This window comes from Cynocephalus volans, chromosome 4, assembly GCF_027409185.1.
Source record: "Cynocephalus volans isolate mCynVol1 chromosome 4, mCynVol1.pri, whole genome shotgun sequence".
NCBI classification, from domain to species: Eukaryota; Metazoa; Chordata; class Mammalia; order Dermoptera; family Cynocephalidae; genus Cynocephalus; species Cynocephalus volans.
In genome coordinates, this window is record NC_084463.1 from 149,111,356 (window position 1) to 149,135,984 (window position 24,629).

General features: G+C 36.6%; 1 protein-coding gene across 1 annotated transcript; it reads right to left on the reverse strand.

Moving 5' to 3' along the window:
- Positions 1–942: 942 nt before the first annotated feature.
- On the reverse strand, positions 943–1,860 carry LOC134376895 (olfactory receptor 4A47-like). Its single transcript, XM_063095471.1, has one exon. It carries the CDS (start codon positions 1,858–1,860, stop codon positions 943–945), a length of 918 nt encoding a protein of 305 aa, XP_062951541.1.
- Positions 1,861–24,629: the final 22,769 nt, after the last annotated feature.

Genomic DNA, 24,629 nt, shown 5'->3' on the forward strand with positions numbered 1-24,629 from the left:
GGCAGATCAGCTGTCCTTGCTGTGTCCCAGTGTTCTCCTGGTGGGCCTGTCTCCCCCAAGGCCCATGCTCCAAACACTTCCCATGGGATGGGCCTTGCATCAGTCCCTTGAGATGACTCACCAGCCTCTGAAGGGCTTCCCTTTTTCAGCTGTTCTGGCTCCTCACTACTGCATGGGTCCATGGGAACCCTATTAGTTGTCTTGCTGTCCTGGGGGCCCCCTAGGCCCTCTTCTCTCCTGCCACCTCCAAGTAACTCCATCTGAATGGCACAGCTGTGGCTTTTGCCAGCTCCTGCTCCATGCACTCAGCAGCTCGAGCCTTAAAGCAGCTGTGGCCCAAAACACTCCAAGTAGTTTTTTCTTTCTCTCATTGTGGTTTCTCCCACCTTCATGAACTCCTTGTGTCTCTCCTCCTCTTCCCTTGAGCTCTAATGGCCCCAGCTTACATTTTTATAATTGTAAATTGGTTGATTTGTGGGAGATTGTGATGCTAGGGACCTCCTATTCTGCCATATGGACTGGAACTCCAACATTAAATATCTTAAATACTATAATAAAAAGAATAAACTTAAATGAAAAGTATCTAACAAAAATGAAACTGTCTCAGAAAGAATGCCAAAAAAGTGGATAAATTGATTAAAAACCAATGTAACTAAAAAATTTATTTGCTGATTTGTTATATATTACTGACTTTTTGCTACATATGCATTCAACTTTTGTATGTGAAGTGAGAAACAAGACATTAGAGAGCTTACATTCCAGCAGGGAAAGAAACTGTTATTAATAACACAATCATATAGTTCATTCTTTAATCATAATTGCCATAAATGTTTTGAAGAAAGGAAAATTGGCATCGGATTTAAGAAAACTTCTGGGTCCCAAGGAGACAAGCCCTAAAGTCAAATGACTTTCCTCATGATGGGTGATTACTTATTTATCGCCTCATGTGAATTTTCTTCTCCAGAGCTTCTTCATAGCATTTTTCATCTCTGAATTTCTTAGAGTGTAGATTAAAGGGTTCAGCATTGGGGTTATGACTGTATAAAACACACTCAATGATTTGTCAATAGGGTAAGTCTTAGCAGGTCTTCCATACATAAAAATACAGGGGACAAAGAAGAAAACAACCATGGTGATGTGGGAGCCACAGGTCGAGAGGGCTTTCTGCCTCCCTTCCTGACTAAGGTTCTTTATAGAGTGCAAGATGACACCGTAAGAGGTGAGCAAAAGCAGAAACACAATAGCACAGATCAGTCCTCCATTGACTGCCACTAAGAGGCCAATGACATAGATGTCAGTACATACGAGTTTCAATAAGGGGTACATGTCACAGAGAAAGTGATCAATGACATTGGGACCACAGAATGGGAGCCCATAAATAGTGCTAAGTTGAGTTACTGAGTGCAAAAATCCTCCAACCCAGGACACCACCAGCAACACAACACACACCCATTGCCTCATGATAACCAAATAATGTAGGGGCTTACAGATGGCCACATAGCGGTCATAGGCCATCACCAACAGAAGAAAGACCTCTGACCCACCAAAAAAGTGCTCTGTAAAGAGTTGGATCATACAAAATTTGAAAGATATGGTATTTTCCCCAAGGAACAAGTCCAAAATCAACTTGGGGGAAATGGATGAGGAGTAAATGATATCCATAAATGATAAGCTGGCAAGAAAGAAGTACATTGGTGACCCCAGGGTTTTACTGACAGTTACAGTCATGACAATGAGCAGGTTGCCCACCATGGTCAGAATGTAGAAGAGCAAGAATATAACAAAAAGTACTTTCTGTTCCTCTGGGCTTTTTGTGAGGCCCAAGAGAACAAAGAAAGTCACATTGTTCCTTTGTTCCATCTATTATTTAGAGGTGCTGACTTCCAGTCTTCAAAGCAGTTACCTATAAAACAAGGGGGGGATTTTATTTATTTATTTATTTATTTATTTATTTATTTATTTATTTAATTTTTTTAATTTTATTTTGTCGATATACATTGTGGCTGATTATTGCTCCCCATCACCAAAACCTCCCTCCCTTCTCCCTCCCCCCGCAACAATGTCCTTTCTGTTTGCTTGTCGTATCAACTTTGAGTAATTGTGGTTGTTATATCTTCTTCCCTCCCCACCCGGTTTGGTATTTTAAATATATTATAATCTTAATCTTCTATTTACTTCTTCAATTAAAATTTGTATAGAGTATCTATTTATTTCATTCTGTCATAGACTTTGGAATTGCCAAGTTGAAAAAAACATGGTTCTCTACTCTCAGTGATCTGATGTATATACTGAGAGGATCAAACAATTACTGATCAATGTAACGTGTCATTATAAATATACTCACATTATTGTAAGGGTCACAGTGGTAGAAAATCTAAATCAAACTGATATCTGGGCAGGAGGTTTCTCTAAAATCTACAGATAGAACTACCATATGATCCAGCAATCCCACTACTCGATATATATCCAAAGGAATGGAAATCATCATGTAGAAGGGATACCTGTACTCCCATGTTCATCACAGCTCTATTTACAATAGCCGAAACATGGAAACAACCTAAATGTCCATCGACAGATGACTGGATAAGGAAAATGTGGTATACATACACAATGGAATACTACTTGGCCATAAAAAAAGGAATGAATACCTGCCATTTGCAACAACATGGATGAGCCTGCGGAAAATTATGTTAATTGAAATAAGCGAGATACAGAAGGAGAAATACCACATGGCCTCACTCATAAGTGGGTGCTAAGAAAGAAGGAAGGAGAGATGGAAGGAAGGAAGGAAGGAAGGAAGGAAGGAAGGAAGGAAGGAAGGAAGGAAGGAAGGAAGGAAGGAAGAAAAAATACAATATGCTGAACTTTCAGAAGGAGAGAACAAACCTAAGGATATTAGAGATGGGGGATGGAGGGAGGGGGGTGGGGAATGATAGGTCAGGTAAGGGGCATAAAGAAAAATAGCAATTTGTAATAATGAGTATGCTAATAAAAAAATTTTATTTAAAGAACTGGTATCTGGGAAGTCTTCTCAAAGGAAGCAATACTTTAGATGAGTTTAAAGGAGAAGTGAGAGAACAAGAGAGGATGGGAAGGGAATTCCATGAAAAGATGTGTCATGTATAAACTCATAGAAGTATAATACTGAAGATTCACTTAAGGTAATATACACATTCATAGTGGTTAGAATAAATTATGTGTATGAGGCTGTAGAACAAAGGTCCTTGCATTAGTTGCTAGGGCTGCTACTTTATAACAATGATGTCTTTCCTCCATTTTCCAGGACCATGTTCCTCATTTCCATTTGAGACCTCAACCATAAGTACCTTAACATTCATATTTCTAGCAGCATTCTGCTTACAATAGCATATATATTCTCTAAGACAATAGATGCTTTCTGTACAGCTCTCCTCTTTCCTTTCTGAATCACCTTTCTTTTTTAAAAAATATTTCATTTTATTTTATTTTGTCAATATACAATGTGGTTGATTATTGTGGCCAATTACCGAATGTTCATATTCTTACTAACAGTCTCTTAAAGGCAATCTAGCCTCTTTCTATCATGCGCCCCCAGTGTCTTCCAGCATTCACCCATTACCCAGTCCCAAAGCCACTTCCACATTTTAAGGTATTTATTGCTGCAGCAGCACCCCACTTCCCAAAACCAAATTTGTATTCTTTTGCTAGAGCTGCTTTAACAAAGTAGCACGAATTGTTGGGTTAAGCAATAGGAATTTATTATCTCATTCTGGAGGCTAGAAATTCAAAATTAAGGTATTGACAGCGTTGGTTTCTTCAGAAGACTATGAGGGAAGATCTTCCAGACCTTTCTCCTTGGTTTGCACATGGGCACTTCAAAAAGTTCATGGAAAATAGGACTAAGAGATAATACAAACTTTCCATGAGCTTTTTGAAGATCCCTCATAGATGATCAACTTTATGCTTATAGGGCATTCTCCCTGTATGCTGTCTATATCCAAATTTCCCCTTCTAATAAGGACACCAGTCATACTGTATTAGAGTCCAGCCCAATGACCTTATTTTACCTTGATTATATCTGCAAAGACCCTAGCTCCAAATAAGATCTCATTCCAAACTAGGGGTTAGGACTTCAACATATGAATTTAGGGGAGGACACAATGCAACTATAATTGCGTTGTGTGGCACAATGTGTGACCCATAACAATCAGAGTCTCAGATATTCTACCAACTCACTGAAATCTCTTTCTCAGTGTCTTTACTTGGATATCCCCCCTTTTCCTAACCTATAAATGCCAAAGCACTCTAAAATAGTGTATCATTACCTTTGACTCTCCCCTAATTTTCATACTTGTACCTGCAACTATCTAATTGACATCTCCAAATAAGTATCAATTTAGTATTTCTAAAAGTAAATTTTAATTTTTTACTATAAATCTATTTCTTGCTCGGTTTTCTCTACCTAGTGAAATAGTGCCACCTTCCATGTTATTGTTCAGACCAGGTTCTGACAGTGTCCTTCACTACTTCATTCCTCTCACATTACCTATTCATATATTTAATAAGTTCTGTGACTTTTCCTTTATGATATATTGCAAATTTGATCATTCTCACTATACCCTGTTACATCCCTGGTCTACTGCAACAGCCTACCACCAGGTCTACCTACTTTCATTTTGGCCTCCAATAACCTGTTTTCCTAAAACAGCCCAAATGAACCCTTTTTTAAACATTATTCAGGTGATATCACTCCTTTGCTCACAACCCCTACGAGAAATTCCTATCACACACTCAATAAAATCCAGTCTCCCTACCTTGACCTACAAGATTCTAGATGACTGGGATCCAGGCAACCTACCAAAACTAATCTCTTGCAATTCTCCATGCTTACTTGGTCAAGCATTTTCAGTACTCCTCAAATATCCAAAATGCTTTTCTATCTCCCTAACTCCATCTGTTATTCTGTAGATGTTAATTACAGAGATCAGAAGCATTTTACCTCTAAATTAGTGGTAAATATTACAGAAAAGTGTATTATAAATTCAATCTTTTATTTGTTCATTCAAACAACAAGTGTTTATAGAACACCTACATGCATCATGCCAATCAGAGAAGGTAGACTCCCAGGCATCACAGAGCATCCACTAACTCATTTCAGCTCAAGGTCTACACCAGGGATCATTTCATCAGAGGACAGAAATCCGGACCTTTTTACCATGTCTCCTGCTTTTCTACATTGAAGTATAACTTTTCAAGTTATAACATGGTTGCTGACTTAATTTTTTTAATTTTTTAATATGCTCATGACAAGTATCTTACAAAACCTGAGCAACTTTCTGCCAACAGAAGTTTTTTTCAACATTTCAATTACTACCAACTCAAGTGATATGATTTCCCATGTAATAAGAAATTCATACAATTGCAAAGCCTGGTTCCAGTACCGGATGTTAAAGTCTTACCTTTGGGAAGCTTGTTTACAGCTTGAAGGAGTGGTTTTTACTTCACTCGTAAAGAGCTGGAAATCCTTCTTTCATCCAGCATGAACAGAGAAAGCACAAAAAGACATTATTCCCTGAGGATATATTTGAAATCACATAACTATGTCAATCCCTTTTCTTCACAGTCTTCCCAGTATTTCAGAAAATTATTACTTGCATTGCAGATCTATTTCAAAGGAGTTCCAGGTGCAAACAGAAAAATAAAAATTTTCTGGTAGGATAAATTATCAAAAACATAAAAAATAATATGACTACACAGAAGATAGAAACCAGTCTCTTTAACAGAAATTTTTCTCTAGTAACTTTTTTCTAGTAACTTCAATGAAGAATAACTCCCATTAAGATGTCCATCTCACTCTCTTGTGCTGATGTGGTCAAATACTCATTCTTGGGATTTGGAGAGGGCATTCTTGTGCCTTTATGATACTATACTTTAAGCCTAATTCAGCATCTTCTGAAATACTTATATCAGTTCTTAAGAGTGTGGCATCTTCTATCTGATAGTGGTAAAGATCATTGAAGATTTTATAACTTGTAAACACATTAACCATTGAGCCCTACAATTGGAGCCTGTCCAAGCTTGATTCTTGCTTAATTAAGTTCTTTGGGATTTTCCACCATTTTTTTTTTTTAACCACCTAATTTCTTTTTTTTTTTTATTAAGTTTTATTTTGTCGATATACATTGTGGCTGATTATTGCTCCCCATCACCAAAACCTCCCTCCCTTCTCCCTTTCCCCCTCCCCCCTCCCCCCAACAATGTCCTTTCTGTTTGCTTGTCATATCAACTTCAAGTAGTTGTGGTTGTCATATCTTCTTCCCCCCCCCCCCGGTTTGTGTGTGTGTGTGTGTGTGTGTGTGTGTGTGTATGTGTGTGTGAATTTATATATTAATTTTTAGCTCCCACCAATAAGTGAGAACATGTGGTATTTCTCTTTCTGTGCCTGACTTGTTTCACTTAATATAATTCTCTCCAGGTCCATCCATGTTGTTGCAAATGGCAGTATTTCATTCGTTTTTATAGCTGAGTAGTATTCCACCATTTTTTAAGAGAACATCTATATGTAAAGATATGGTTACATCAGTCACATAACTAGGGTCAGGAAGATGTTACAAGGAAAAACATAGCTCCAGAATTATTATGGAATGATTGCTAATCAATGATAAAATATCAGCCCAATGGAGAAGGGAACCAGACCGCCCTCCCTCAACCAGGCACATGGCGCCAGCGCCTTGGGGCCTGCCCAGGGACCAGAGGCATAGAGAAGAGGACCAGACACACCCCACAACCAGGCATACTGCCAGTGCCAAGGAGCATAAGAAAAATAGCACCTCCATGTGGGTGGCCCACCACAGCCTCCACAAAAACCATGTCTGCCGCAAAAGTGACTAGACACCACAACCACCATGCAGATGGTCCGCCAACCCCAGGAATGCATTCACACAAGGAGAGTCACCAGCAGAGACAAAGAAAAGAAGAGGATGTCTTTTTCCATAAAGCCCATTTCAGAGTGACAGAAGATGCATCTGCTCTATGATAATATTGGGGGACCTGATCACATCTGTAAGCATTGTACAGATCATTTAGGCAACAAATTAACAGAGTAACCATTATTGTTTCAGGAGGAGAGAAGAAATCTAGGGTAATTAATCTAGGAAGGGGGAGGAAATGGGGGAAGGGGAGAGATTGGACAAGGGGCACAAAGAATAATTACGATTTCTAACAATATATATGCTAGTAATATTGATTTGATCAACATATCTCAATGTTCAACCCCCAAAATATGTATAACAGATTTTGATTCAATAAATAAAATAAATTTTTAAAAAATTTAAAATATATATTATTAAAAAAAATTTTTTTTAAATATCAGCCCAGCCATTTTGTCCCAAGGAAGATGAATTTATTACTTATTTCCTCACATTGCCATAGCAATTCTTTTTTCCTTTTATCTAATATTCAATATTTTCTGCCTATTAGTGTGGTATTGGATATGTTTTTCAAGTTTTTATCTAGTAGTAATAACTAATGATTTATCTATTCATTCATTATTTTTTAAAACTTTTATGAGCATCTACTTTGTGCCAGGTTCTGTGCTATAAGCTTTGAATATAATGGTCAATAACAAAGAATAAAAAGTCCTACCTATATTGACTTTATATCTTGTAATAGGATCAGTAAATAAAAATGGGAAAAATTTAATAAAGCAATTATAATCTGTGATCAGAGTTCATAAAACAACCAACAGGGTATTATGACAGAAAATAAGAGTGAGGTACTACTGTGAAAAAAATAATCAGGGAAGGTCTTTTTAAAAGTTGACATTTAAGTTGAAATCTGATGGATGAGAAGTTGTTCCCATGGAAAGCACTGTTATTTGTGGAAAGCTCCAACATTGAAAAGGGATGGGCAAGTTCAAGATGATGAAAAGCCAGAGTGCCTGAAAGGGAATGATGAAAGGGGAAGACAGAACAAACTGCAGTTGATAGATGGACAGGAACTAAACCCTGCAGGGCAGTACAGACTTTGGTAAGGAATTTGGATTTCATTTAAAGTTCTTTTCAAATACTAGTAAGAGTAAGATGTTAGTCCGACATGTTCGAAATTTAGACATCACCACTAGGCCCTATCCACAATAAGAAAGTTGAACTAACTAAAATAGCAACTCTTCTTAGATCCATCAGAGAAATGAGGTCACAAGTAAAATCAGTGCCCCAACACTGCAGAAATAGATAGGCAGATACAGAGAATCACACCTTACCTAAGCAGAAACAAACAGAAACTCACAGAACCAGTGCTGAGGAGGGTGGGAGTGGATGGGAAAACCTGAACTTCATTGATGAAGTTCAATGTGGGCAAGCCTAAAGGATAAAAACCCCAGGAGAACCTCATACTGGAGCCCCCCACATTTGAGGGTTTTAACTCCATGAGATCTACCTGGTCCTCACAGTAAGTATCTGAGAAAATCCCCTCTATTGGAGAAAGGGAGAAAGGAACCATTTTTAAATACCCACAGTATTCTGTTCTTCTTACCACGGCCTGCTCTCAAGAGAAATGATATTTACCATAGCCTAACTTGCTGAGGTTTTATCAGAGCCTAACCTACCTGAGGTAAGTAAAATACCCAACCACAGCCTCTAAGGGCCTCTTTTATAAGGGCACTAATTTCATTCATCAGGGCTCCACTCTAATTGCCTCTCAAATGCCCCACCTCCTAATAGTGTTACCCTGGGGGTTAGAATTTCAACATATAAATTTGGGGGTAACATAACCATTCAGTCTGTACCAACTTCCAAACAGAAAGCAGGTTCACTGGTGAATTCTAACAGTTAAGGAAAATATTAAACCAATTCTTTAAATCTCGTCCAAAAGAAAAAAGCAGAAAGTAGACTTCCAAACTCATTCTATGAGGCCGGAATTACCCTATTACTAAGCCAGACAAAGACAAAAAATAAAACTACAGACTAATATCTTTCATTAACATAGATGCAAAATTTCTCATAGAAACAAACTAATATCTCTCATAACATAGATACAAAATATAAGTAAATCAAATCCAGCAAAGTATAAAAAGAATTTATATGCCATAACCAACTGAGATTTAGCCCAGATATGCAAAGCAGATTAAACATTTGAGAAACAATTAATATAATCCATAACATCAAAGGATAAAGTAGGAAAATTACATAATCATATCAACAGATGCAGAAAAAGCATTTGACAAAATTCTACACCCATGCAAGAATATTTTAAGTTAGCTAAGAATGGAGGGTAAATTTCTAAATTTGATTAAGAAATACCTACAAAAATCTATAGCTAAAATCAAACTTAATGTTGAGAAACTAGATGCTTTTCCCATAAGATCAGGAATGAGGCAAGAATGTCACCTCTCATCACTGCTTTTCAACATTGAACTGGAAGGACTAGCTAATGCTATAAGAAAAAGAAACAAAAGGTATATTGATAGGAAGAAATGCAACTGTCTTTGTTTGTACATGACATAATTGTCTATGTAGAAAATCCAAAGAATATTGACAAGGAAACCTCTAGAACTAATAAGCAATTAGAGCAGTTCACTTTGCTAAATACCAACAATGAACAAGTGAAATCCAAAATTGAAAACACAATACCAAAAAATACTTAGCTCCCCCCCAAAAAGTAGGTGTAAATTTAACAAAAATGTGTGCAAGACCTATATGAGGAAAGCTACAAAGCTTTTATGAACAAATTAAAGAACCAAAAAAATGGAGATATATTCTATGCTTATGGATAAAGAGACTCAAAGTTGTCAATAGGTCCATTCCTCCCAACATGGTCTATACATTCAATGAAATTCCAATCAAAATCCCAGCAAGTTATTTTGTGGATATTGACAAACTAATTCTAAGGTTTGTATGAAGAGACAAAATACCCAAAATAGGTAATACACTACTGAGAGAAAGAACAAAGTTGGAGGACTGACAGTACCCAACTTCAAGACTTACTGTAAAGCTACAGTAATCAAGACAGTGTTGTACTGGTGAAAGAATAGACAAGTGGATCCCAGAATAGACAAATATGTCAGCTACTTTTGAAAACACTTTGGCAATTTCTTATAAAACTAAAGATACTCTTACCATATAATCAAGCAATGGCACTCTTGGTCTTCACCCAAATAAGCTGAAAATTTACACACACATAAAACCTGCACATGAATGTTTTAGCAGCTTTCATCATAATTGCCAAAACTTGGAAACAACCAAGATGCCCTTCAGTAGAAGAATTAATAAATAAACCATGGTACATCCATTCACTGAAATATTCAGTGCTAAACAGAAATGAGCAACCAGGCCATAAAAAGAAGTGGAGGAAACAGCACAAGGAACAAAGTAGAAAATTAAATGATCCTACCCAAACTAACAAAAACACACTATATCATTCTTATTATTACTAAGGAAAAAACATGTTCTTGGTAAGTAAAATGAAACTGCGGGAATGGGGAAAACAAAGAAATCCGTAACTGGTTGTGATCAATTAGTTGTAAACACCACTGCACTTAGAAATCCAACATAATAACTTCATTCCACACATACAAGAGCATGACGACAGCCACAATGGCTCCATGCATGCATCGCTAACAAGAAAGATCAATAACAAAATTAAATTGAGCCAACCCATACCAGGAGCATGCATCAAAAACACCTTTCGTACTGACAATGCCCTTTAAATAAACCAATTAATTTTGGTGTATTTTAACATGTCCTTTGAGAAACTCCAGGGAATTTCCCAAAGCCATACTAAGCCAAAAGGTTAGTCTGTTTAATTCTGGGAAGCCTTGTCAAGCAACCAAAGGTGAACAAACAAGAAATTCCATGGAGCCGTGTCACACACATGGGACCCCCTTGTAGCCTGCAGAACAAGGGGTATCACTCCTCAGGCTCCCATGCCATTCCCTAGAGCAGGATGGCTCACGGCAGTGTAGGATGTTGATACTGGTGAGACTGTGCATGAGTAGGAACAGAAGTTATATAGGAACTCTGTATTTTCTGCTCAAATACCTGTGAACCTAAACGGCTCTAAAAAAAATTTTTAATGACAAGCATTCAGGGAAAGAGAGCACACAGCTGCCTGAAGATAAGCTGGGTGAATCAGGGGCTTACATTTGTAGCTGAGGTTCAGACAGAGCTATGAGACAAGATGAAATGATCCTCCCATTTTGAACATTGCTGAATATATTTTAAGCAAGATTTAAAATAGATTGGAGAGATGAGGTCACAAGTAGCCTTCTTATCTGCAATTTATAACTTTGAGAAACTTATTTTAAATATCTATAAGCCTCCTTTTCCTATAAAATGAAGAGAACATATGTAACTCAAGACCTTATGATGATAATATGACATAATGTATGTAAAGTACTTACACAGTGTCAGACACACAGTAGTCAGCAATAAATTTTGGGGGTTTTTTAAATAAAATGAGAATTCTAACAATGTCTAATCCTGCTTTTCTTTAAGATCAGAAGACAATAGTTGTGTTCAGGGTGATATGGCCATAGACAAATAACTGGAAAGATATCCCATATTCGTGTATTGTAAGAACTAATATTGTCAAAATGTTCATACTACACAGAGATACATTCAATGCAATCCATATCAAAATTTCAATGATATCTTATACAGAAATAGAGAAAACAATTGCTAAAATTTGTGTGGAACCAAAAAAGACCTTGAATAGAAAAAAATATCTTGAGAAAGAAAAACAAAGTTGGAGGCATCACACTTTCTGATTTGAAAATATACAGCAAAGATATAATAACTGGAGTATAGTGTAGTATCAGCATAAAAACCAAACACATAGGCCAATGGAACAGAATAGAGAACCCAGAAATAAACCCATGCCTATAAAATCAATTAAACTTCAACAAAGACACCAAGAATAAAAAACAGAGAAAAGATACTCTCTTCAGTAAATAGCATTGATAAAACTGGATATTCATATGCAAAAGAATGAAACTGAATCATTATCTTGCACCATAAACACAAATCAATTCAAAATAGATGGAACAACTAAATGTAATACCTGAAACTGTAAAATTCCTGTGAGAACATAAGGGAAAGGCTCTGTGACGTTGATCTTGCCAGTAATTTTTTGGATAGAACATAGGCAATAAAAGCAAAAAATAAACAGTGAGACTATATCAATCTAAAAAGCCTCTGCACAGCAAAGGAAATGATCAACAAAATTAAAAGGCAGCCTAGAGACTAAAGAAAATATTTGAAATCCATAATCTGACAAAGGGTTAACATCCAAAGTATATAAGGAACTCACACAACTCAATAGCAAAATACTGAATAACCTACTTAAAAGTGAGCAAAGGACCTGAGTAGACATTTCTCCAAAGGAGACCAAAAATGATCAACAGGAATATGAAAAGCTCAACACCTCTAATCATCACAGAAATACAAATCAAAACCACAGTGAGATACAACCTCATGCCTGTTAGGACAGCCATTATCAAAAAAACAAGAAAGGAAGGCAGAGCAAGATGGCTGACTAGAGGGGTCCGATGCTCATCCCCCCCAGCCACAAAAAGAGACAAAACAACAAACAAACAAAGATATTTGGACTGCAGCGACTTAAGAAACATGCTGTAGAGTACCAAGGGAGTGATGGAGCACTGGTGAAGTGAGGAAGATGGAAACAGCGCAGCACCATAAAGAGCAGAACAAGGCATCCAGCCTCTACCTTGCCACCGGGACCAGCTTGGACTGAGAGAGAATGTAAACTGCAGAAAAAAACCTCAGTTGTTTCCACTGCCGTCACAAAGGCCAGCAATCTCAGTCACAGAGAGTCCCCAAGTCCTTTCAAACCCAGTTGGAGAGTAGCTGGGAGTTTGTGAAACCGTACAGCCTCATAGGAGTAGCTCAGGGAGAAGAACACATATCCAGTCCTAAGTAGCTAAGGCACAGTGCCATCTTGAAACTGAACCAGCGCCTAGAATGAGCCCTGTCCCAGACTCAGTGACACTGACTCCCTCCATCCAGAGACCCCACCTACACTCTCCTGTATTTACATGGACAATGGCAGGACCATAATCCCTGCTGCCTAAAGCCTAGGCCAAACAGAAAGACTGAGACTCCAGCATCTGAACGCAAGTGACACTCACTCCCCGCTGCCCCCACAAAGGAAAGCAGACAGACCTGCTGAGCAGGGAAGCTGACAACAAGTTCATTGAAAGAAGTGCTTACATCAAAAAAGTTGAAAGATCTCAAATAAGCAACTTCACATTATGCCTTAAGGAACAAGAAAAGAAAGAACAATCCAATCCCAAAATTAGTAGATGGAAAGAAATAATAAAGAATAAAGCAGAACAAAAGTAAGTAGAGACCAAAAAAAGATATAAAAGATTGATGAAACAAAAAGTTGTTTTTTTGAGAGGATACACAAAATTGACAAGCCATTAGCTAGACTAACAAAGAAGAGAGAAGACCCAAATAACAAAAATCAGAAATGAAAAAGAAGACAGACATTACAACTGATTCCTTAGAAATAAAAAGAATCATTAAAGCTTGTATGAAGATTTATATGCTAACTAATTTGAAAGTTTAGACAAAGTGTATAAATTTCTGGACACTTACAGCCTACCAAGACTGAACCAAAAAGAAATGTAAATCCTAAACAAATAATGAGAAATGAGATTAAATCAATAATCAGTAGTCTGCCAACAAAGAAAAGCCCAAAACAGATGGCTTCACTGCTAAATTCTGCTAAACTTTTAATGAAGATTTAATCCTAATCCTTCTCAAACTATTCCCAAAAATCGAAGCGGAGTATATTCTCCCAATCTCATTCTATGAGGCCAGCATCATTCCGACCTCAAAACCAGGCAAAGACACACAAAAAAAGGAAACTACAGGCCAATATCCTTGATGAATTTAGATGCAAAAATTCTCAACAAAGTTCTAGCAACAAGAATTCAACAGCACATCAAAAAGATTATACACCATGATCAGGTGGGATTCATTCCAGGAATGCAAGGATGTTTTAACACACCCAAATCAGTAAATGTGATATGCTACATCAAAAAAATGAGGACAAAAACGATATGATCATACTAATAGATGCATAAAAAGATTTTGATAAAATTCAACATCTGACTTCCAGGAAGATGGTGGACTAGAAGTGCCCAGAGCATGTTCCTCCCACACAATATCAAAATGGGCTCACTGCCACCACCACTGCTGTTGTTGGAGCCATTGTCCTGTCCCAGTACCATCACCAACCAAAGAGCAGTTTCCCACAGAGCACCAATCCCATGGGTAGCCCATCACTGCAGCCAGAGATAATGCAGATGTGAGAGAGGTGGCTTTAACCACTGCCACATTTGCCACCACAATGAGTCAACCCCACTTCCATCAAGGATACTGCAGATGCAAGGGACTAAGTTGCAGCTGGCAGTGCCACTGTTGACCCCATAAGGCAACCTCACTGACACCAAGGACACAGCAGATGTGAAGGAGACTACTGCAGCCACTGTTACCACTGCTAACCTCATGAGGTAACTCTGCTGCAATAAAAGACACAGCCAAGTACATCACAGATGCCGTGGTGCCAGTTGCAGCTGTCAGTGCTGCTGCTGCTGCATCTGTCATGAGGTAACCCTGCTGTAGCCAAAGACACCACAGATGTGTGGGAGGCTGATGCAGCTGCCAGTGCCACAGCCATTCCTACAAGGTAACCGTGCTTCCACTATGGACCCCACAGACCTGAGGGAGGCAGTTGCACCCACAGGAGCTGATGTCACCCCCACAAGGTATCCCCACTGCCACTGTGGACAAAATCTTAAGAGCAGCAAGAGAAAAGTGTCAAGTCACCTATAAGGGAGCTCACCTCAGACTAACAGCAGACTTCTCAACTGAAACCTTACAGGCCAGAAGAAAATGGGATGATATATTCAAAATATTTTTTAAAAATTGACAGCCAAGAATTCTACACCCCGCAAGGTTATCCTTCAGAAATGAGGGATAATAGGGTATTTCCCAGACAAACAAAGATAAAATTGTGGGAGTTCGTTACCACACAACTAGCCCTACAAGAATTTTTCAAGGGAGTCCTGCATCTGGAATCCAAAAAACAATATTCACTACCATAAATGCCCAAAAAATAACAAAACCACTGGCACAACAAAAATGCAAATGAGAAAAAAAGAAACTATACCTTTACCACCTCCAAAAACCAACAAAGACAAAGAGTAAAGGGAAAAAAAGAAATGGATGGTATTTAAAACATCCAAATGAAAATCAATAAGAAGACAGAGGTGAGACAATACCTTTCAGTAACAACCCTAAAAGTAAATGGGTTAATTCTTCCCCAAAAGACACAGACTGGCTGATTGGATTACAAAGCTAGCTCCAACCACATGCACACTACAAGAGACTCACCTCACCTATAAAGACACACACAGACTAATAGTGAAGGGATGGAAAAAGATACACCACACAAACAGAAATCAAAAACAAGCAAGAGTATCTATTCTTATATCAGATAATATACACTTTAAACTAAAAACTATTTTAGAAAGACAAAGAATCCCATTATATAATGATAGAAAGATCTATCCAGCAAGAAAACCTAACAATCATAAATATATATGCACCAAAAATCAGAGCACCAACATATAAAGCAAACACAATTAGACCAAAGGAAAGAGATCGACACAAACACAATAATAGTGGGGGATCTGAACACCCTTCTCTCAAAATTGGACAGATCAACCTGAACACCCTTCTCTCAAAGTCAGACAGATCATCTAGGCAAAAAACCAACAGAGAAACATGATTTAAGCCATACTTTAGACCGATTGGACTTGGCAGATATCTGCAGAATATTTCATCTGAGACCACAGAATATACATTCTTCTTATCTGTGCATGGAATATTCTCCAGGATAGACCACATGTTGCACCACAAATCAAACCTCAACAAATTTTTAAAAACTGAAATCATTTCAAGTATCTTATCAGACCATAATGGATGAAAACTAGAAATCAATAACAAGTGAAACTATGGAAACTATAAAAACATATGGAAGTTAAACAACTTCCTCCAGAATGACATATGGGTCAAAGAAAAAATAAAACAGGAAATCAAAGAATATCTTGAAACTAACAAAAATAAAGACATATCATAACAAAACATGTGGGATGCTGCAAAATCACTAATATGAGGGAAATTTATTGCAGTAAACGGTTACATCAAATGAATAGAGATTCAGGTAAATGACCTAATGCTACACCTCAAAGAATTAGAAAAGCATGAAGAATCTAATCCCAAAATTGGTAGACAGGCGGAAATAATTAATATCAGAGCAGAACTAAATGAAATAGAAACCCAAAAATCAATACCAAAAATCAAGAAACAAAAATTTGGCTTTTTGAGAAGATAAACAATATAGAAAATCATTAGCCAGGCTGACTAACAAAAGGAGAGAAGACACAAATAAACAATAATCCGAAATAAAAAAGGAAACATTACAACTGATACCTCAGCAATACAAAGAATCATTAGAGACTATTTTAAACTACACACCAACAAATTTGAAAATGTGGTGGAAATGGACAAACTTATGGACACATACAAACTACCAAGACTGAAACAATAAGAAATAGAAAACCTGAACAGACCAATAACAAGCAACCAGTTTGGAGCAGTAACTAGCAGTTTCCCAACAAAGAAATGCTCAAAATCAGAAGCCTTTACTGCTGAATTCTACCAAATCTTTAAAGAGGAGTTAATGTCAATCCTTCTCAAACTATTCCAAAATCATTGAAACAGAGGTCACTCTCCCAAACTCATTTTAAGAGGCCAGCATCTCCCTGGTACCAAAACCAGATAAAGATACAATAAAAAAAAGGAAAACCACAGACCAATATCTTTGATGAACATAGACACAAAAATCCTCACTTACACATTAGGAAATACAGTACAGCAACACATCAAAAAATTATACACAACAATCAAGTAGGATTGACCTCATGGATGCAAGAATGGTTCAACATACACAAGTCAATAAATGTGACACACCATATCAACAAAATCAAGGACAAAAACCATATGATTGTCTCAATACAAACAGAAAAAAGCATTTCACAAAATTCTACATCCTTTCGTGATAAAGACTCTCAGAAAATTAGGTACAGAAGGAAAGTATCTTAACACAATAAAAGCCATATATGACAAACCCAGGGCCAGTATCATCATGAATGGGGAAAACCTGAAAGCTTTTTCCCTAAGAACAGGAAGACAAAGATTCACACTCTTACCACTCCTATTTAACATAGCGTTAGACATACTAGTGAGAGCAATCAGGCAAGAAAAAGAAATAAAGGGCATCCAGATTGGGAAAGATGAAGTCAAACTGTCCCAGTTTGCAGATGATAATATCTTATGTATAGAAAAGCCTAAAGACTCTACAAAATACTCTTAGAGTTGATAAATGATTTCAGTAAGGTTGCAGGATACAAAATCAACACCCGAAAATCAGTAGCATTCTTTATACTGCAACAACAAACTAGCAGAAACAGAAATCGAGAAAGCTAGCCCATTTACAGTAGTCACTAGAAATAAAAATTAAAAAACTAGGAACCAATTTAACCAAGGTGGTGAAAGATCTCCACAACAAGAACTACCAATCACTGCTGAAAGAAATTAAAGAGATCACAAAAAGATAAAAAGACATTCCATGCTCTTGAATTGGAAGAACTAACATTTTGAAAATGTCCATACTTCTCAAAGCAATCTACAGATTCAATGCAATCCCTTTCAAAATACCACTGACATTCTTCACAAAAGTAGAAAAAACAACCCATTCATATGGAACAACAACAGACACCAAACAGCCAAAGAAATCCTGAGGAAAAACATAAAGCTGGAGGCATAAAAATACCTGACTTCAAACTATACTACAAAGCTATAGTAACCAAAACAGCATGGTGTTGGCATAAAAACAGACACTCGAACCAATGGAATAGAACACAGAACCCAGCAATCAACCCATATACTTACAGTTGACTGATCTTCAACAAAGTCACCAAGAACATACATCAGAGCAAAAACTGCCTCTTGAATTAACAGTGCTGGGAAAACTGGACATCCATATGTAGAGGAATGGAACTAGACCCACACCTCTCACCATAAAACAAAATCAACTCAAAATGGATTAAAAAGTTAAGTATAAGACCTGAAACTATAAAATTCCTAAAAGAAAACATAGGAGAAACACTTCAGGAAGTTGGAACGGGCAAAGTCTTTATGAATATGACCCCCAGAGCTCAGGCAACAAAAGGAAAATAAACAGATGGGATTATATCAAACTAAAAAGCTTCTTCACAACCAAAGAAACAATTAACAGGCAAAAAGACAACTTACACCCTGGGAGAAAATATTTTCAAACTATGCATCTGACAAAGGATTAATAACCAGTTTATTCAAAGAACTCAAACAACTTAACAGTAAAAAGTAAATAAAATAACAAATAACCCAACTGAAAATTTTGCAGAGGAGCTGAATAAGCATATCTCAAAGGAGTATATACCATTGGCCAACAGACACATGATAAAATGCTCAACATCTTTCAGCATCAAGGAATGCAAATTAAAACCACACAAAAATATCATCTCACCCTAGACTGGATGTTATCAGAAAGACAGAGAATAACAGGCCGATCCCACGGCGCACTCGGGGGAATGCGGCACTGGGAGCGCAGCGACGCTCCCGCCGCAGGTTCGGATCCTATATAGGAATGGCCGGTGCACTCACTGGCTGAGTGCCGGTCACGAAAAAGACAAAAAAAAAAAAAAAAAAAAAGAAAGAATAACAACTGCTGGCGAGAATGCAGAGAAAGGGGAACACTCCTACACAGATGGTGGGACTGGAAATTGGTGCAGCCACTATGGAAAACAGTACAGAGGTTCCTCAAAGAACTACTGATAGAAATGACATATGATCTGGCAATTCCCTGCTGGGTGTATACACAAATCACGTTGAAGGGATGCCTGTACCCCAATGTTTATTGCAGCTTTATTTACTATAGCCAATACTTAGAACCAACCTAAATGTCCATCATCAGATGACTGGATAAGGACAATGTGGCATATTTATACAATGGAATACTTCTATGCCATAAAAAAGAATGAAATACCACCATTTGCAGCAACATGGATGAACTTAGAGAATTAGGTTAAGTGAAATAAGCCAGGCACAGAAAGAAAAATATCGCATGCCCTTGCTTATTTGTGAGAGTTAATAAAAAATGAATAAACAAACAAACAAAGATACAACAATCACAACAATACTCTGAACTTTTAAGAGAAGAAAATAGAACTGAGGTTACCAGAAGTGGCAAAGGGGAGGGGGGGAGAAAAGGAGGAATTGGTAAAGGGCCACAAAAATCAATTACATTGTATAATGAAGAATACACTAATTATACTGATTTGGTCATCACACACTCCCCAATGGTATTGATATTCAATGCTATACCCCACAATATGTGCAGCCAACTATGTTCCAATAATAGGTAAATAAATTTCAAAATAAAATATTTTGAAAGAATAGCAGAAAAGAAAAGAAAAAAAAAGCCAGGCACAGAATGGGAGCTAAAAAGTAAACAGATTTTTAAAAAGAAAGAAAGATACAGCAATCACAATAATATGTTGAACTTTCAAAAAGAGAGGATAGAGCTAAGGTTACAGAGCTGAGAAGAGGGGAGGCAGAGAGGGTAAGGGAGTAATTGATAAAGGGCCATAAAAAACTATTATATCGTATAATATTGAATATTCTAATTATCCTGACTGAGCATATCATATTGCACACAGGTATTGATATTCAACTCTGTAACCCTCAACTATGTTACAATAAAAAATAAATAAAATTTTAAAAAGTCAAATGATAGAAAATATTTCAACATCATCATGATAAAAACTTTCAACAAGATAGGTATAGAAATTATCTGAACATAATAAAAGCTATAAATGTTAAACCCACAGCTAGCATCAATCTGAACAAGGAGAAGTTGAAAGCTTTCCTTCTACGGGAAAAGACAGGAACAAGACAAGGACACCTGCTCTCACCATTCCAATTTAACATAGTATTGTAAGTTCTAGCCAGAGAAATTAGGCAAAAGAAAAAAATAAAGGACATGCAAACTGTAAAAGATGATGTGAAATTGTCCCATTTTGCAGATGACATGATCCTTTATGTGGAAAAACCTATAGACTTTTAGAACTGATAAAAAAAACTCTTAGAACTGATAAAAAATTCAGTGAAGTTTCCAGAAGCAAAATCAACAAACAAAAATCAGTAGTGTTTCTATACACCAACAATGAACAAGCAGAAACAGAAATCAGGAAAGCAATCCCATTTACCATAGCCACCAAAAAAATAAAATACCTAGGAATAAATTTAAACGAGGAGGTGAAAGAAAGTAAAGAGCACACAAAAGATGGGAAGACATTCCATGCTCATGAACTGGTAGAATTAATGTTGTGAAAATGTCCATACTACCCAAAGCAATCTACAGATTCTGTGCAATCCCTACCAAAACACCAATGACATTCTTCACCGAAATAGAAAAATAATCCTAGCATTCATACGTAACAACAAAAGACCTTGAAAAACCAAAGAAATCCTTAGCAAAAAGAATAAAGTGGAAGTCATTATACTACCTGATTTCAAAATATGCTACAGTGCTATAGTAACCAAAATGTCATGGTACTGGCATAAAAACAGACACATGGACCAATGGAACAAAATAGGGAATGCAGATTTCAATCCATGTACTTACAGCCAATTGTTCTTTGACAAATGTGCCAAAAAATACCTTGCAGAATGGACAGTTTCTTTGATAAATGGTTCTGGGAAAACTGGATATCCATGTGTAGAAGAATGAAACTAGACCCCTATCTCTCACCATATGCAACAGTCAACTCAAAATGGATTAAAGACTTGAATGCAAGACCTAAAACTATAAAACTTCTAGAAGAAAACACAGAGGAAATACTCTAAGACGTAGACTGGGAAAAGAATTTATTTTATGCATAAGCAACAAAAGCAAAAATAAACAAATGGGAATTTATCAAACTAAAAAGGTTCTGCACAACAAAGGAAACAATCAGCAGAGTGAAAATACAACCTACAGAATGAGAGAAATTATTTGCAAGCTATGCATCTGACAAGGGACTAATATCCAGAATATACGAAGAACTCAAATAACTCAATAATAATTTGAGAAAAACCCAAATTAAAAAATGGGTGAGGGAACTGAATAGATATTTCTCAAAAGAAGACATACAAATTGACAACAGACAGGTATATGAAAAAATGCTCAACATCACTAAACATTGGGGAAGTGCAAATCAAAACCACATTGAGATATCTCACCTCAGTTAGATTGGGTATTATCAAAAAGACAGAAAATAACAAATGCTGGTGAGGATGCAGAGAAAAAGGAACCCTTATACATTACTGATGGGATTATAAATTAGTACAGGCATTATGGAAGTCAGTACGGAAGTTTCTCAAGCAACTACAGATAGAACTACCACATTATTCATGCATTAGTCCATTTCTTTTGCTTATACCAGGAATACCTGAAACTGGGTAATTTTTAAAGAAACAATACTTATTTCTTACAGTTTTGGAGGATAGGAAGTCCAAAGTCCAGAGAACACATCTAGTGAGGGCCTTGTTCTTGGTGGAGACTCTACAGCAACTCAAAGTATCACACAGCAGATGGCTGGAAAGAGAGAGACACTAACCTCCACACTTGCTCTCCTTATAAAGGCATCAGGATCATGCTCATGACCTCCATTAAACCATCAATGTATTAATCCATTCACTAGGGTATGGTCCTCACAATCTAATCACCTCTTCAAGGCTCCACCTTTCAATTACAGTAATAGAATTTCCCACCCTCTTAACACTGTTACAGTGAGGGTCAAGTTTCTAATACATGGAACTTTGAGAACATAGTTCAACCCATAGAACCCAGTAATCTCACTACTAGATATATACCCCAAAGGAATACAAATCATGTCAAAAGGATATCTGCACTACCATGTTTATCTTGGTTCTATTCACAATAACTAAGAGTTGTAACCAACCTAAATGTCCATTAACAGATGAATGCGTAAGGAAAATGTGGTATATATACACAATGGACTACTACTCTGCCATAAAAAGAATGAAATTCTCCAAATCACAGCAACATGTAGGAACTTAGAGAAAATTATGTTAAGTGAAATAAACCAGGCACAGGAAGAGAAATACTGCATGTCCTCATTCATAAGTGGGAGCTAAAAGAAATAAACAAATAAATAAATAAAAGGAGAGAATGATACAATAATCACAATAATTCATTGAACCTTCAAAAGCAGAGAACAGAACTGAGGCCACCTCAGGAGGGAAGAGGGAAGGGGGTTAGGGAGAAATTGTTATAATGCCACAAAAAATGATTACATTGTAAAAGGATAAATATAGTAATAACCTGATTTTAGGATCACATACTGCACACAGGTATTAATATTCAATGCTGGAGCCCACAGATATGTACAATCAAATATGTTTCAATAAAAAGCATTTTAAATTTTTTTTTCAAAACTCCCATTGGCCCCCAGAGAGATTTAATGCACTTTTAAATCAATTACAACAAATTTTTCACCAAAAAAAAAATATTTAATATTAGAAAATTAAAAAATAAAAAGACAAGTGATAAGTGTTGACTGAGAGGTGGAGGAAAGATAACTCTTACATACTGCTGTTGGGAATGTAAATTTGTACAATAATTATGGACAACAGTATGAAATTTCCTTAAAAATTTAAAAATAGAACTACCATATAATCCAGTAATCCCTCTTCTGGGTATATATCCACAGGAAATGAAAGTAGTAGCTAGTAGATACATCTGCATTCATATATTCATTGAAGCATTATTTATAATAGCCAAGATATGGAAAAAACCTAAACGTCCATTGAGAGATGACTGGACACAAAAATTGTGATATATGGGGGCTTTACAAAAGAAGGACGTCCTGCCATTTCTGACAACATCTATGAACCTAGAGGACATTATGTTGAATGAAATAAGCCAGACACAGAAAGAAAAATACTGCATGATCTCTCCTCCATGTGAAATTTTTTTTAAATTTAAATACTTAAAAATATAGAGTGGTTACCAGAGGGAGTGTGGTGAGAGAAATGGGGAGATACGTAGAATGAATAAGTGTAGAGGTCTAAAAAAGTAAAGTATGAAAACTATAGTTAATAATATTATATTACATATGGGAAATTTTCTTAAAAAGTAGATTTTAGGTCCTCTTACCAAGAAAAAAAATTAAACATAACTATCTGAGGTAATGGATATAATAAATTGCTTACCTGAAGTAATAATTTCATTATGCATGGTATCAAAATATCATGTTGTACACCTTAAATTTATATAATAAAAACCAGGAATATTACATTTAAAATAAGAGTAAAATAAAAGAAACATTTTTACTGAGGAAATGTTCCTTTGATAAACATCTCAAAATTAAGTTGAAAGAGCTGCTTGAGATTTGCTATTAAATTATATACTATACTATGCTAGTCACAAAAGGTTAAGCTCTGATCTATTCATTTGTGTTTCTATTTCAGCACTAACTGCAATTATTAGGACAATAGGTATTCAGTAAAAATTAAATAAACATGAATAATGTCTACGATAGCAATAAATTTTCTGCTCTTCAACTTCCTTTTAGTCCCTGATTTTTCCCTTTCTTCTTATGTGTAGGTCAGAGACATGAACACCTTTAACTTATGTAGAAATAACTATCTACAGGATAAATAAAACCCATTGATGAGATTCCATCCCCAACTGTAGTGAAAATCAGGAATGTGAGGCTGCCCAAAAAACTCTTAAACACATACTGAACATGTTGCTAGTTTCCAAAGTATTAACCCACTTTTTCAAAAGAACTACATACATTTCCCTGTACCCTGCCACTTGAGTGCAGAAATGTGACTTGGCTACTGCCAACCAAGAACAAGTATTTGAGTTGAACATTAGTTTTCTGAGACTGGATTCTGACTGTGTCAACAGAGTCAGAGTGATTCTGAGGTCAGTAGTGCTTGTGGAGTTTTGCCAGTGGCAGCACGGTCATGGTTTTAGCACAACAGCATCTCCTTTAGCATGCCTGTCCTAACATACGTGCTTTTGCCAGTTATTCCTGGTAGTTCATCTCAGATTCTGTGATCCTCACCTTCCAAACATTATATAAACTACTTAATTACATAGAATAAATATCTTCTACTTAAATTAGCTACAGACAATTCTGTGTCATCAAATAAGAGCCATGGATGATACAGTAAACTGACCTGAAATTGTCCATTTAGGTTAATCACTAAAAATGGAAAGCCATCAATTTCAGAAGCATCTCAGTTAACAAGGGTCCCTTTTCAAGGTATTTACTCCTAAGTGCGTTAAGTGGAGATGGTAGATGATAGCTATTTATTCAAATTAAGCTTTTACTATGTGCACAGTCTATCCCAGGTGCTGGAAATGCCAAAGTGAACCAAATAGCCAATGCCTCTATTTTCATGAAATTTACACTCTAGTTGGGAGATAATAAACAAATATAT